The 15,833-nt window shown below is 37.8% G+C and overlaps 1 protein-coding gene across 8 annotated transcripts; it reads left to right on the top strand.

The window, feature by feature from the left end:
* The first annotated feature begins 506 nt into the window (after nt 1-506).
* LOC124880722 (Fc receptor-like protein 5) lies at nt 507-13,417 on the top strand. Of its 8 annotated transcripts, XM_047386035.1 has the most exons (15): nt 507-1,296; nt 1,393-1,447; nt 1,527-1,589; nt 4,033-4,174; nt 4,482-4,517; nt 4,693-4,953; nt 5,930-6,196; nt 6,308-6,583; nt 11,044-11,160; nt 11,309-11,324; nt 11,415-11,506; nt 11,824-11,874; nt 12,036-12,086; nt 12,287-12,328; nt 12,492-13,417. In XM_047386035.1, the coding sequence occupies exons 4-14, from the start codon at nt 4,138-4,140 to the stop codon at nt 12,301-12,303; spliced, it is 1,221 nt and encodes a 406-aa protein (XP_047241991.1). In that variant the 5' UTR covers nt 507-1,296; nt 1,393-1,447; nt 1,527-1,589; nt 4,033-4,137; the 3' UTR covers nt 12,304-12,328; nt 12,492-13,417. The 8 variants fall into 8 exon arrangements, with proteins under 8 accessions (XP_047241991.1, XP_047241990.1, XP_047241987.1 ...); XM_047386034.1 differs by having other exon boundaries at nt 507-1,443; nt 4,086-4,174; XM_047386031.1 differs by having other exon boundaries at nt 507-1,443.
* Nucleotides 13,418-15,833: the final 2,416 nt, after the last annotated feature.

Genomic DNA, 15,833 nt, shown 5'->3' with positions numbered 1-15,833 from the left:
GTGATGTCTTGATAAATCAAGCAGATTTTTCACGTCTACACAGTTATATTCCCGCACTAAAAACATTGTAAAAGTTCATTTGTGTCACAGAAAGTGTAATTTTTCACAGTTTACTCTCAGCTTTTGCCAGTGTGGCATGGCTGCCCCTGTTTGACCAAACCGCTTTGACCCGCAATGAATCATGGGAAAAGATGGACCACGAAGGATACTCACAACGCATCCTTCAAATCGGGCAAAAGAAGGACACATTTGTCGGCAGCATCTGACAGACGCGCTGTGATGTAATCAGTCCACAAGTACGCACTTGGAAGGATCCAGCGCCTGAATTGGGACACACCCTCGGCCTGCACATGGATCCTCCTACTTCCTGTATATTGACCAATAGGAGAGGAGCTGGAGAGAAGAAGGCAGCCCTCCTCATTTGCATAATTAAGCAGAAATGCATACGGTAAAGGAAAAAGAGAGACGAGAAAATGTAAAAAAAACAAAGGCATGTGTAAGGAAAAGGAAAAAGAAAACATTTACATTTCTTGATGAAAACGCATGTTTAAAGAAAAGGAAAAACAAAATATATATATTTCTGCTTTTATTTTTAATTTTGTCAGGATCGGTCCTCCATAGTATTCTGTCCGAAACATGCAGACGCACATTTAATCTCTAACTCGTATTTACATGTCGTCGCCAACAGATGGTGCCATTAAATAGTAATTTTATTAGGCAGTGTTCCAAAAAACAGCTCCCAGTTCTGTGATGCAATGCCAGAAGATTATGCAGCTTCACCTTAGACTGCTCCATCCAGGGTGATTGGCTGTCTGTGATGATGACGGCTGCAGAACATCTCAGACATCCTTCATCAAGCTCAACATCACCATCCTCACTAACAAACCAGCTGTTGTCTGCAGCTGCAACAACCATATAGGCTCAAATAACATCTCAGTTAGTATTGAACAACATGCAAATAACACGATTTCTACTAAAACTAGAATAAATATGTTGGTTTATCTCTAAAGTGTTGCACTTGATGTACTGAAGCTCAGGTCAGCTTTTTCTATCAATAGGTCACATTTAGAAAAGCAATCGTGCTTTTCTAAATGTGACCTACGTGTGACGTGAATGCGTTGGCCTCAGAGCAACGGCCATGATTGGCTGAATAGTCCACTGCGCCCGCCCATGATTGAGGAATGAAGAAAAGAAGCAGAGCTCGGCACTGTGGGGCTGCAGATGTTGATAAATCCATTCCGTTTGTTAGACGCCATTCAACACATCAACAGACTTGTTATTTTAGTTATGACGAGTGTACGATAATTTCCCTCAAAATACGATAATTTTATATCTCTAGTACGATAATCCTACATTTCTCACCTGGCAACACTGGTTCTGACCCACATGCAGTAAACGCTCAAAGGAAACCAGGAAGTGTTTTACAGATTTATTTAAAGCACAGTAGGTAAAGCTGTAAGGAAGAAAGCATTGGTAAGTTAAGACGGTAACTAAGATGGGAAACTAATGGTGTTGTTTCTTACTAGTTGGTTGTTGAAACCGCCAGGAGGAGGGAGTCGGGCCGGAGGAAACAACCTGGGACTAAGGAGGTGAGTTCTGCCAAGATACTTAGTCCCTTGGACGTTAACGGTGTTTGGAGGATTGTATGGTGGACACGAGTGGAGCGGTGGAGGGTGGACAGGTTTTGTGGAGGCAAGATCGGAGGTCAAATCCAGGAAAAGATCAGCAGGAGGAAATCCAGCAGCACAGCGTTAGTGAGACACCAGTTTATGGATCCATCCGTGGGAAACTTGGAACGAGGTCTCATAAGCAAAATCCATTGGTGGCCAGCGTGGGTAACGTCCAGGTAGTCACCAACACGGTATACTGAAAAGACAAAATAGGTTAAAAAAGTCGAAGCAAGCAATACGTGACGCGGCTCAAAGGTCGGCTTGGATGGTACCACTGAAGGCTCGGGGGGAGCGCTGACATGCTGGCTGCCTCCTGCTTCAATACTCCAGGAGTCTCATCACCGGTGAATGGAGAACATCTGTCTCCGCTCCTGCTCTCCAACGCCCTCTAGAAAACCAAACACAAACAATAAAAAAAAAAAAAAGAACAACACAGAGATCTCCAACCCCGACAAAAACGTAGAAAACTTCAGACTCAGGCCACAGATTTACAAACAGCAACAATGGAGAGAAAAGCCTTCAGCTGACTTAAAAATATGAAATAAAGTGGAAACAAGAAGGTATTTGAATTTAACTCTCAGACATGAAGGTCAGTGTTAGTCTTAGGATATTATTCATATGATACTTTTGCTGAAAATAAAATGACATCTTTCTTCATATCTCACAACCTGACACTACTAAATGAAATACACAGAATTAGTTTTTCACTCCATGTACATTTTTAGAGCTTCTCTTCAGAACTATTTAAAAACCTGATATATTTTCACTTCCTTCACAGTATCTGATCTCATATCTGCCTTTTCACACCTAAGGCCTTATTAATATGTGAGCTGAGATCATTCTCACCTATCATTGTTTTTAGACAGAAAGGGGAACTTAAAATTGGCCTACCAGAGGGTTCCCACGCACTACTAACCAAATAGTATAACAACAATTTAAAACGTTTCATGTTTTACTGTAATGCTGTAGATTTCATCTTGGTGAATTTCATTTTTAATGTTTCCATAAAAACAAAAACATCTCAAACATGAACACTTGAATTTCCTTTTTTTAACCCCTTGATGGAACAAGATTTATACTTATTTACAACAATAAACTAAACTTGTTGTTTTATGTGACTATTTACATGTATTGTAATGTACTTTATTAACTAGTCACCAGCACATGTGCCCATCACTATTAAATCAGGAGTTTTAGCAGTTTGCTGGTTTGCAGCATGTAGGTGTGTGTTAACACAATGATAAGTTAGAAAGACGTCAATGATGACCTGATTGTTTCCCTGCTATGCCACTTCTACAGGCTACTCTACCTGGTTACTCATATTCCCTTTTAGTTTGCTGCTTCTATCATTTTGTATGTTTTTTTTAGACTTTCATTAAATCTTCATCTTCAGTATGAGACTGCTGCCATTCTCTCTGCATTTGGGTCCATTAGCACCACATACCATGACAGAAAGGTGATAAGTTCATTTCTACATAGTTTACAGTCCATCATCCTGGAAACAGGGAAGAATATTCATAGTAACTGGAAATATTTAAGACAGCTTCCAATCTGGAGGATGGACATAAAGTTTCTCCAAAGGTCAGGCTGTTCAGTGCTCAAATAAGCTGCAACAAGTTAAAGAGCTCCATCTTAGACTCTACAGTTCTCAACTTATTAAAGTTCAACCAGACAATGATCCCAAGCACCGCAGCAAAGTTAAAACAGGATGGATGGAGAAGAAAGAATCAAAGCATTGCAGTGGCTGCAATAACAAATGTGGACAAACCTAAAACATGTGAAGCAAGATTATAAAGAAGAGGAGCAAAAAGTCCTCAATATGAGACACTGATAAAGACGAGAAGAAGACAATCCCTACTGTACATGAGTCTGTTTGTTGTTAGTCTAACTGGGGGGTAGTGGTGGCCTAGTGATCAGAGAGGGGGGCCACAAGTACCATAAGTACCCTGGTATGAATCCCACAGCCTGCTACTCTGGGTCCTTGAGCAAGACACGGGCGCCGCACAATGGCAGCTCACTGCTCCCTAAGGGATGGGATAAATCCAGAGGACAATTTTTGTTGGAATGTACAATTGCAATGACAAATAAAGATTATTATTATTAGTAGTTTATACCTTATTTAAAACCTGATAAAGATTGGAGGATTCATTCATTTATTTGTTCATTTATTTGTTCATTTATTCATTAACTACCTCTAATGACTCAACTATTAAAATAGAAATAGAGTGTATTGTGCTTCTTCTACCACAGCTTCTCATTAGTAGACAGGAAACATCTCAACAGGAACCCAGTGCAGTGATGTCAGTGTTTATTAAAAGACATTTTGATCTCATTCTGAGATAAAACTTTGATCCTGTTTCAGACGGCTCCATTTTTCTACAGAAGCTGCATTTACAACTTGTCTTGTTATTAAAGGACAAATATTTGACCAAAGCAGAACAACACATCATTTTGCCTTAAGGTCAGGATGAGGAACAGGTCACTCAGTGTCCTGGGCTTAGTGTGTAAGTAGATCACTTTCTCTGTATGAATGATAAGGAAGGAAAACATCTAAAATGAAAAGAACTGGATATGTATTTATATATAACTGTAGATCCAGATGTGAACTTATCAGACAGAAAATCCATTAACTGAACCTTTTCACCTTCTTCTAAAAATGAATAAATCCTTAATATTATCTTTATAAGAATTGGTGACATTCATTAAAAGCAACAACAGAGTCGTTGCTGAATGTGAGGTTGGGACTCATAAAGCTGTTTTAATTTAACTTATTTAATATTTATAATGATGAAGTTTAAACCTTTATTTCAGTGCTGAACACACTCCTCTGTTGTGGACAAACTCCAGGTAAGTTCAGCTTTTAATCTTTATTTTAATCATTTATCCTGTCAGGAACAGCCTCCAGTTTATTTCTGTATCTCACATCTTATTCTGTTTTTCTTTTTCCACAATTTTCTACTTTATGTGTTAACATTAATTATAAACCAGAACAGAAATGTGCTGAATGTTGGTTCTGCTGTAGATGCCGTGCTGACTATTGAGCCCAACTGGCCGACTTTTTATAGAGGAGAGTTTGTTACTTTCATCTGTGACATGAATGAAGGAGAAGAAACTGACTGGAGTTACCAGATCAACATGAATGGTCAAGACGTTATCCCCTACAACTTCTATAAAAGCTACATATTAGAACATCTGTATCAGAGTGGTGAATATCATTGCTGTGGTCTCAGGAGGAGCTCAAATAAACCAAAGTGCAGTAAAACTCTCTCTGTTACTGTTTCAGGTAAGCCCCAAATATTTTAAAACATGACTGAGTTTAATATGATTGTCAGCCCTTATAAAGCATTAATATTCTTATTGTATTTTATTTCAGAACTTTAATCTAATTTATTTATACATAGAATAGTGGTTAAAATATCACACATGCAGAATTACTGTGTTTATGTTGTTATGAAGTAAAATCAGTTGCAAGTAAAGATAACAAAAAGAAAAAAAATGAAATAAAATATATATGATTTACCTTTCTTTAGGAATAGGATCATGTTTAATTTGAGAGCTAACCACAGGATCTCCTAAAGTCATGGTTTGAGTGTGTTTTTTTTTATTTTATTTATTCTTTATTCCAGTTTGTGTTTTTGTATCCTGCTTCTGTTCCTTATTTTCTAGTTGTGCTTTTGTTTCTTATTGTTGTTGTCTAGTTTATGTTCTGTACGTTATGTTTTTCCTCGATTAGTTTGTATCATTGGTTTTCTGTTTTGCTCCAGTCACATTTTGTTTTAACTCCCTGCATCTGTCTACCAGTAATCAACTTCATTCGGTCCACCTGCACCATGCAATCAGTCTCCCTGTTTCACCTGCACCATGCTCTTTATATTCACTGCCTTTCAGTTCAGTCCTTGTGGAAACATCACATTTTTTCTGTTCATGCCGTGTCTGTTAAGCTGCTGTTGATCCATGCTTGTTTCTGCAACTCACCTGTCTGTAAGTTTCCTTTTGATTATTAAATCTTTTACTCACCACGCCTTGCTGCTTCCTGCTTGCCTGCATTTTGAGGTCAACTCCAAGACCGTTGCCTGACACTTAAGGATAAGAATTTACTTTTTTGTCTCATAAAATTAAATGATTTCAAACTAAATTCTTTGACTTTTTTAATTTATAAAAAGTATATGAAAAAATTTGACAGTATAATGCATTGGCAGCTTTTTACACATTAATTTATCCACACAATTAATGTTTTGTATATTTTTGTTGAAACTTAGCATATAGACCCAGAGCTACACTGACCGCAGGTTCAACAACCATACCAGTAGGGGGCAGTGTGACCCTGAGCTGCTCTGTGGAGACCTCTGCTGGATGGAAATACAGATGGTTCAGAAGGACTTCAGACATCTCTGAAGTCAGAATAGATAATGAAGAAAACAGAGATATCTCTGTGACACAAGGAGGAATCTACAGGTGTGATGGAGTGAGAGGAAACCCAGACTTCTACACAGTGATAAGTAATGAAGAAACTATTGAAACAAAATGTGAGTTCGATGATTTCATTTTTTTATATTAATATTTTTGAATACTATTAGACAAAAACTTGATTTCATGTTTCTGCTTGTTTCTTTAATATTCATATCCTATTTAAACAGTTTCCAACAAGGTTTTTGTGACACAACAACCAAACCCGCCTCAGATCTTCAGTGGTGAGACGATCACTCTGACATGTGAGGTCCAGGGAGGAGAAACCACTGAGTGGACGTATGAATGGAAGAGATCTGAGACAGTTCTACACAGGATAAACAGTAAAGACTGGACCTTCATAGTTTCTGAGTCCAGCAGTGGAGACTACATGTGTCAATGTAGACGCAGAGATGACTGGTATTCTTCAACACAGTGGAGTAAAAGCATCACACTGTCAGTATCAGGTCAGTCATGTTTGTTGTTGTCAGAGGTGGGTTGAAGCAAAACTGAATTAAACAGCTGCTTAGTGCTGCCATGCCAGCAGGGGGCGTCCTGGAGCACTGACATTGTTGCTGAAGACAAATTTACTGCATAGATAAAATATTTTATAATGTAATGCATTTTACAATACAGTCTACTAATATTGATAAAGATGGAGGTCTAATAATTTATTCTGTTTGTGTTTGAGCCGGGGTCACCTTCATGAACACTGCAGTCCAACTGCAACAAAATGGACCAGTCTTCCAAGAGTTAAAGCTGTAAGCTGTAGAAAACAATATAAATATCATGTATGTTCATTGTTCTTAAATGATAAATCTAAGCTGTACTGATAACAAGAAAAATCTACTTTTTAAATAATTTCTGGTTCATGTTTACAGTTGGCCCTGATAGAGGAATTTATCCTTGTTGCTACCATTTATTATCAAAGATGATTTTATGTAAAACATAATATGATCTTTTACTATAAATTCAACAGGTTTTCTAAGTCAAGGAAAGGTTTGCTATAACCTTCAATAATTTTATCAATGAATCAAAGTACAGATTGTATGAACTAACTGAGACGACTCAGCTGAAACTTTGCTATTATCAAAATTAAAGTCAGCTTTATTTATAAAGTACATTTAAAAGAAAAATAAAGCCAAAGATTTAATTTTTCCTAACTTCTAAAAACGGTTTTTCAGATTTAAACCACCTAAAATTAGAATATATGAATAGGACTTCAGATATAAAAACATCTGTATTTTGGCTTTTGTTAAATATGAAAATCTGACGCTTGTTAAACAGGAATATGTGACTGATTTAGTCCATCTAAATGAGCTGTTGGTATTAATACGGAGCGGAGCTGTCCACAGGCTGAGAGACAGAAACTGTCTATACACACACACACACACACACACACACACACACACACGCACACTGTTGGACTACAGTGCCTTGTGAAAGTATTTGACCTCCTTGAACTTTTCAACCTCTTGCCACATTTCAGGCTTCAAACATAAAGACATAAAATTAAAATTTTTTTGTGAAGAATCAACAAGTGGGACACAATCATGAAGTGGAATGAAATTTATTGAATGTGTCAAACTTTTTTAACAAATAAAAAACTGAAAAGTGGGGCGTGCAATATTATTCAGCCTCTTTACTTTCAGTGCAGCAAACTCACTCCAGAAGTTCAGTGAGGATCTCTGAATGATCCAATGTTGTCCCAAATGACTGATGATGATAAATAGAATCCACCTGTGTGTAATCAAGTCTCCGTATAAATGCACCTGCTCTGTGATAGTCTCAGGGTTCTGTTCAAAGCGCAGAGAGCATCATGAAGACCAAGGAACACACCAGGAAGGTCTGAGATAATGTTGTGGAGAAGTTTAAAGCTGGATTTGGATACAAAAAGATTTCCCAAGCTTTAAACATCCCAAGGAGCACTGTGCAAGCAATCATATTGAAATATCAGACCACTGCAAATCTACCAAGACCCGGCCGTCCCTCTAAACTTTCATCTGGAACAAGGAGAAGACTGATCAGAGATGCAGCCAAGAGACCCATGATCACTCTGGATGAACTGCAGAGATCTACAGCTGAGGTGGGAGAGTCTGTCCATAGGACAACAATCAGTCGTACACTGCACAAATCTGGCCTTTATGGAAGAGTGGCAAGAAGAAAGCCATTTCTCAAAGATATCCATAAAAAGTCTTGTTTAAAGTTTGCCACAAGCCACCTGGGAGACACACCAAACATGGAAGAAGGTTCTCCGGTCAGATGAAACCAAAATCCAACTGTCTGGCCACAATGCAAAACGATATGTTTGGCGTAAAAGCAACACAGCTCATCACCCTGAACACACCATCCCCACTGTCAAACATGGTGGTGGCAGCATCATGGTTTGGGCCTGCTTTTCGTCAGCAGGAACAGGGAAGATGGTCAAAATTGATGGGAAGATGGATGGGGCCAAATACAGGACCATTCTGGAAGAAAACCTGTTGGAGTCTGCAAGAGACCTGAGACTGGGACAGAGATTTATCTTCCAACAAGACAATGATCCAAAACATAAAGCTAAATCTACAATGAAATGGTTCACAAATAAACGTATCCAGGTGTTGGAATGGCCAAGTCAAAGTCCAGACCTGAATCCAATTGAGAATCTGTGGAAAGAGCTGAAGACTGCTGTTCATGAACGCTCTCCATCCAACCTCACTGAGCTCCAGCTGTTTTGCAAGGAAGAATGGGGAAGAACTTCAGTCTCTCGATGTACAAAACTGATAGAGACAAACCCCAAGAGACTTGCAGCTGTAATTGCAGCAAAGGGTGGCGCTACAGAGTATTAACGCAAGGGGGCTGAATAATATTGCACGCCCCACTTTTCAGTTTTTTATTTGTTAAAAAAGTGACACATCAAATAAATTTCATTCCACTTCACAATTGTGTCCCACTTGTTGATTCTTCACAAAAAAGTTTAATTTTATGTCTTTATGTTTGAAGCCTGAAATGTGGCAAGAGGTTGAAAAGTTCAAGGAGGTCGAATACTTTCACAAGACACTGTATGTTCCCTCCTCAACCCCCTAAAAACCCTCAATTTTAAATTCACTGCTCAGTGAGATCTTAGATGTTCTGAATGTTTACAACTTACACTGTTGTGTTTCTGTTCTTCAGGACTTTAGAGGTTTTTAGTTTTTTTATTAATGTTACAACGCAGCTCAGCCAGGGAAAAGGGAAAGTAACATTAAACTAGATATATGTGGTTGTTTAAAATAAAAAGCGATTTATTGTTCCATAAGTTACAGGTTTTGACCAAAAGGAGAACAAAAGGAGGTTCTAGAACTCATACAAACCATCAGTTGAGGTTCACAAACATAATCTCTAATAAATAAAAAGACCATCAGACGAAACAAGAACCGTCTCAAATAAAACAAAGTCTAAGGGAGAATTTTACCAAAACTAAATATCCAAAAGTCTGAGTAACCAAAAGGACTGGAATAAAAACTTTCAGTCCCTGTTAAAAACTAAACAAATAACTTCCCAAAGTGAAGCTTTGTGAAGCCTGTCTTCAGAAGCTCACAAATGCCTGTAAAGTTACACAAGACAGGCGTCTAAATAAACTCTTAGTTGCAACCTAGACCTGGCAATACCAAATGGTTAAAGCTAACAAACTTCTTAACAAACAACCATTTTCACTAGAAACCCAACAAAAAATCAAGCTGCTCAGCGTAAATCACAGCCGCCCTCATTGACAGGTGAGCTGAGTTCAAATAGAAGGGCCCTTCTGTGATTGGAGGAGCTGGAGATAAACAGTCCAATCAGGTTCCAGAGGGATCTAATGGGAGGAGTTAGGAGAGGCCAGCCAATCCAGATGTGTAACTGCACAGCTGGGCCAGCAAATCCTCAACCTGCAACTGCACAGTTTAATGCAAATCAAATGACCTCAGGCCGTAACGATTAACAAGCGACCTTATGTCACTAACTCTGATTTATTAAATTGTTTGCTCTGTCAGAAGCTTCTGAGAAACAATATTTTGTTCAAGCTTGTGTGTTTTTTGTAAATACCATGTGATATTTCTATGAATAATATCTTGAATCTTGACCCAGTGACCTTAGTGTGGGTGGGACTTTCCCCCAGTGGGTCCAGTACCGTGTCCACAGAGCACAGATTCAGGAGCTGAAATTCATGTCAGGAACCAAAAGTTTGATATGTTGGCTTCACGTTACTCTATGGTTGGCATGTTGCAAAACTAAAAAAAAAAGAAATAAATGTTTCAAAGCTCACAGAATAACTCTGACTAAATAAGAATCTACATTGTTGACAATATTTCAATCCATAATCTATTCATTTTTCAGTCTTAATAAGTCTGTACATACAGTATGTAATTGCTTTCAAACTGTAGGTCTGTTTACAGGTGTTATATAAATGTTATTACTGATCAAATAATCACTCAAATCAATTAAATCAGAAACAAAAGAATTACGAGGTCATTTGTTCAAGAAAAGAACCTCTTACCTTCCATAGGTCACTGAAAATGAGAACAATGATGCTCAGTGTGATTTATTCTGTGAAATATAGTGGTAACCTTGTTTCTCACATCATTTATTTTAAAATCTTTAGTCTAAAATTATCTACAGGTAACCAAAGGACCATCTTAATGCAGACAGCACAGAGCTTCCAGGTTAAAGGTGATTTTCTTAGATAAACAGTAACAAACAGGTCAGATTTCAGCCAGAACTCCAACCAGCTTCAGATAAAACAGACCTTAACTCTCAGAGATGAGAAGCTCGCTTCATATGTTGCTCAAACAAAAACTGACCTCAGGTGAAACACTGAGGATGCTTCATGTGTTCAAGATGGAAGTCACATTTTTCTGCAAACAGAGAATGTTGTGATAAAATATGCAGACAAATAAATATATTTCATTTTAATGTTTCCTATTTCCAGTAACTGAGTCCAGTCCTGTCAGCTCTTCATTTCCTGTGCTGTTGATCGTTGGTCCAGTTATTGGAGTCATTCTCTTTATTCTCCTGCTCTTGTTGTGGCGCCACAGACAGTTCAAGGGTGAGACCTTTTTCTTCTCATACTGGATCAGATTGCTGCTTATCTTAAACACTTTGTTAATTAATCAAACACATCAAATACGTTTTTGAAATTAATTTAATTTAATTCTGACATTAATGATCCAGATGCCTTGTTTTTTCCTCCACAGATTTATGCTGCATCAGGTCAGCATTAAATATCTGTCCTCTCATCTTAAACATGAACTCTTGATCATTTCTTTCATTGTTAAATTTAGTTTACTTTAATATTTTTAGGTTATTTCAGTCTGAAAGCAGCAGTCAGAGCTCCACCACCAATCATGGAGTGAACCAAGCTGAAAGTCATGTTTACAGCTCTCTGCTCCATGGTTAGTCTTGTTGTCATTTCTCTCTTTATGGTGATTCAGTTTCATAAAAAAGAAACATTTTTAAGCCTCAAATGAATCTTTCTGTCAGAATTAATCCACCAATATTATAGTTCTGCTGTCCAACATAACAAAACACAGTTAAATCATTACCATGAGTTTGTTAAATGAAAACGGTTCATAGCTGCAACAAACTGATAGTCATAATCATCAGAAACAGCAGCATGAAAAAGGATCCGTTTTGTTGTAAAAACAGTAAAATATTATTTTATATAACTGCTTTCAGATCATTTTCTTTGACATCTTTTTATTTACTGTAGGCAACAGTTGTCTGTATGAGACAATCCAAACCCGTGGAGCCACTGGAAACGGTAAAGTATTTGTTTTAAACAGAGCTGTAGCAACCAGGTTGTTTAAGGAGACTGATTACAGGCGACTGATATAAGATCCTGAAATATTTTAGATAGAGATGAAAGCCAAGTTCAAGACATTTTGAAATATTAATTTATGTTTTCATGTTGCAATTTTCCAGAGAGGTCTCATCATCCAGAGGAAGGTCCTGATTACGTTAACATGAAACCAGGTAATTAGAGCTCAGCATGAAGGTCAGATAATCATCTGCTTTGATTAGACTGTCAGTGACATTATTCATTTCCACTTAAACTTCTGCTTAATTATCCAATTATTCTTAATTATGAATAATCTGACTGCATCCCAGCTGTCTTTATTCTGTGTCAACACTCTGACAATAATCACAGTGTTGTTTGCTGGTTTCTGTTTCAGATTCCAGTATAGGCTAAAACTACCAACCAGAACAACAGAAACGTAAATAATATCATCATTTTATTTGAGGTCTTTATTATCCAATGTGTTTCTTTTGGATAAATTAAAACACAAATTTTAACAGAACCTGTTTCCACTTTATTTCTCATATTTCATGAATGAAAGTCATCATTAAATTTGTGAAATATGTGATCTGTGTTTGCAGGACGTTGGAGTCCTGCATCAACAGATGCTGCAATTTATTCTACGATCAGGAACAGCTCTGGGTAACACTGCTGCCATGTAGGTTTATTCTGCAGTGAGTTAAATTAATCAGATTTACAAAATGTAATATAGTATTTTCATTTTTTGATTTCATGATTATTGTAGTTCTGCATCTTGTTATTATTTCTACAAAAATCAAAAGTGTTTTATTTTCACATTTTGTAATCATGTTATTGTTGTAAATGCCAAATGTGGACATTTAAGAGAAGAAACACTTTCAGCTTCACTGCTGGAGGTTTTAATGTTGAAGCCTGATTTTTCACAAGAAATAAAGAAAACTGTACTGTGGAAAGGAGGGGAAGGGTCAGAGGTCAGACCCCATTCCAAGTTCTTCAATCTCTCCTGGCACCAGTCCAGACCAGCTTGATGGAGTCTATGGATGCTAGAGGCCATCCATGCGTGGGGGTCGTGGGTCATTGGAGGGCCAGAGGAGTTTTCTGTAATCTGTGTCGAGAAGATGGTGGAAGTGAGATAGACAAGAAGGAGCAGAAAGAAACTCCCTATACGGCTTGAAGTACCAAGACACCAACAACAGCCTCCTCACATTAGAGACTTTACTCTCCTTTTCTTCATGGAGTATTTTTTGTGTTAAATCCCTCATCATATTTTAATCATGCTCATCTACTCACATAAAATCCTACTGATTTTAGTCTTTTATTGAGTTTTAAAAAAGATTAAGAGAAGATTCAGAGTTTTTGAGGGGGCACTTTTGTAAAGAAGAGACATTTTTGGGGCTGTTTTGGAGGAACTTTTAGGGCAAGTAACTTGTCAAACCTTTCATATAATCATTTGTTTCTTATATCTGATTACCTTGTCTTAAAATAAAACTTTCCTTTTTCATCACATTTTTATTTGAAATACACAAAACCTCGCCTCTCAGAGTTTTTCTTTTTGTATTTGCAAAGGGTCTTTCATTTAAATGTAAGTTTCTGGTTCCTTACTGGCTAAACAATAAAAGTCATGTTCTGAGGTTTTAAAGTGAATTAATTTAACTCCCTCCTGGAGTCACATCATGGAGAAACTTGACTGGTCTGCACAGAGGCCCCTTTGCTAGAGTTATGGTAATTCAGGGTCTGATCTTAAAGGGTTCTCCTATCCTGCTCACTTTTCATTTATACTATATTGCCAAAACTGTCCACTTTTTAAAAAATGTCCAGCTATAGCAACTTTAACTATTCTGTAAACATCTTCCTCAAGGTTCAGGAGTGTGTTCATAGTTGAGGTGAGAAAACCAGAACTGCAGCCTTCACTCAAATTCATCACAAAGGTGTTCAAGAAGGCTGAGGTCAGGACTCTGCAGACCAGTCAAGTTTTTCCTATCCAAACTTTCTACACCTGCAACCATGGAAGTGGTTGTAACACCAGAATTTATTGATTTGGAGGTGTGACCCAATACGTTTAACAATAGAGTATCTTTTCTTATTTCCAATGGTCTAAGCCTTAGAATAGCCTTTTTGTTTTTTAGTTAATAATCCCACACACTCTAGTAAACTTGATTGGGATTAATGCCCAGCTAGAATCTCTGGAGTAGGTTAATTGGGTGTCAATAGTTGGGCCTTTCAGATTTAAATGATTAACCAATGTACTTTTGACCACAAGGAGTTGCTAAAGGTCAAATAGGGTCAAAGACTGCAGGTTGATTTAACAATTATAAATAAGTTAAAGATTGATAAAGTGAAACTTGGCAGAATTCCACTGAAAAATAAATTACAGATAAAAATAATCTCCATTGTTACTTATACTGCAGCATTTGCAGTTTTTACTCATTTGCTATGTTTACAATAAATATAAATAATGTCACAGTAATAATATTGGTCCATAGCTTCAATGAAATGTGTGAAAGTTTATGCACAGTGTGTCAAACATCAATGAGTGAGATAGTTGAAACAATTTATACCATAGTTAAATAAATATAAGTTCTAATGTTTCCCTTTTGTTACAAGAGGATAAGAATGTTCATAAACATACAGTACAAGGATAAATGGCCCAAGGATTGTCATAAATGACCTGAAGCTGGGGCACTGGGTTTGATAGTGGAGCAGCTGGTATAACTGGGTTGATTAGAAAACTACAGCACACTTAGATTAAGTATGGACACCCGCTACTACACAACCTAACAGATAGACACCACAATGATGACACATAGTCTACTGATAATCACTGAGGGAGGGAACATCCATTGCATTGGAGAACCAGATATAAAAACTTCTATCGAGGCTCTTCCTCATCCTCTAACAGACGGTGATGGTCTGAGACGGGAGCCTCACCGCTGATCTCTGTAATCATTCCTCTGCCTTAATTTAGATTAAAAAGAGCTAAAAGTTAGAAACTGGTTGAGAGTCGTTCCTTTAAGAGTCTTTAGATAGAGTGTGTAACCGTTTTCGGGGTTCCAAAGGACCGGTAGGGCTCCGAGGCGTCTGACCGCCAACAGGGGGCGGTAGAGCGAACAGGTGATCATTAAAGGTAGACGTAGTGTCACTCACCGAGGCAGAGTTGCAAATGAGGATGTCAGGCCCGACTCCTTCCCTCAGCACTCACAGTTAAACTCTAACCCAATTTCTTACAGAACATCCGACAGTGTAAGAAGCCTACTGAGACACCAACAACATGAAAGGATAGATGGTTAATGAGTGTTTTTTGAAATGATCTCAATGAGGACCCCTGGGTCTTACCATCAGGAACCTCTTAAACATTTCTTCAACTGACCCTTCAGGAACCAGATCTAGAGACAGGTTGGTGAATTCTTCCTGTCTCACCGACTGATCTCCATACCTGAACATTAGAGGAACAAAATTCAATAATATACATCATTAAACGTACAATGATGCCTCGTCACCTGATATGTCTTTATGACAGAGGACATGGTACGGTCTTACATCTTACATATCCTGGTGTCTCCATCCTAAACAATACATTTTCTTCAACGGGGCAGGTGTAGCTTGTAACCAGACCAGATGCAGTGTCCTGTAGTAAGGGAGCAAGACACTGCATCTGTGCCAGGACCATGGTCAGGAACTCGTCGCCATCCTGAACATAAAAAGAGACACACAAATGATCCAAACAATAATGTGGATCTCAAACTGTCTGCAGGAAAAAGAGTCATTAGTACATCCTAGACACACTGATAATATATTACTCTCTGCCTAACTTATATTTTGATGATTTTATATATACTAAAACCCCTCAATAATTATTTCTCTAAATGGTTACCACATGAAAAAAAAAAAAAAAGGTCATGTTTGTTTGCAAGGTCAACACATTTACCAAAGGTGTAGGAGAGTGG

The sequence above is a fragment of the Girardinichthys multiradiatus genome, chromosome 14 (genome assembly GCF_021462225.1).
Source record: "Girardinichthys multiradiatus isolate DD_20200921_A chromosome 14, DD_fGirMul_XY1, whole genome shotgun sequence".
Classification (NCBI taxonomy): Eukaryota; Metazoa; Chordata; class Actinopteri; order Cyprinodontiformes; family Goodeidae; genus Girardinichthys; species Girardinichthys multiradiatus.
This window is presented reverse-complemented; position numbering and strand designations above follow the sequence as displayed.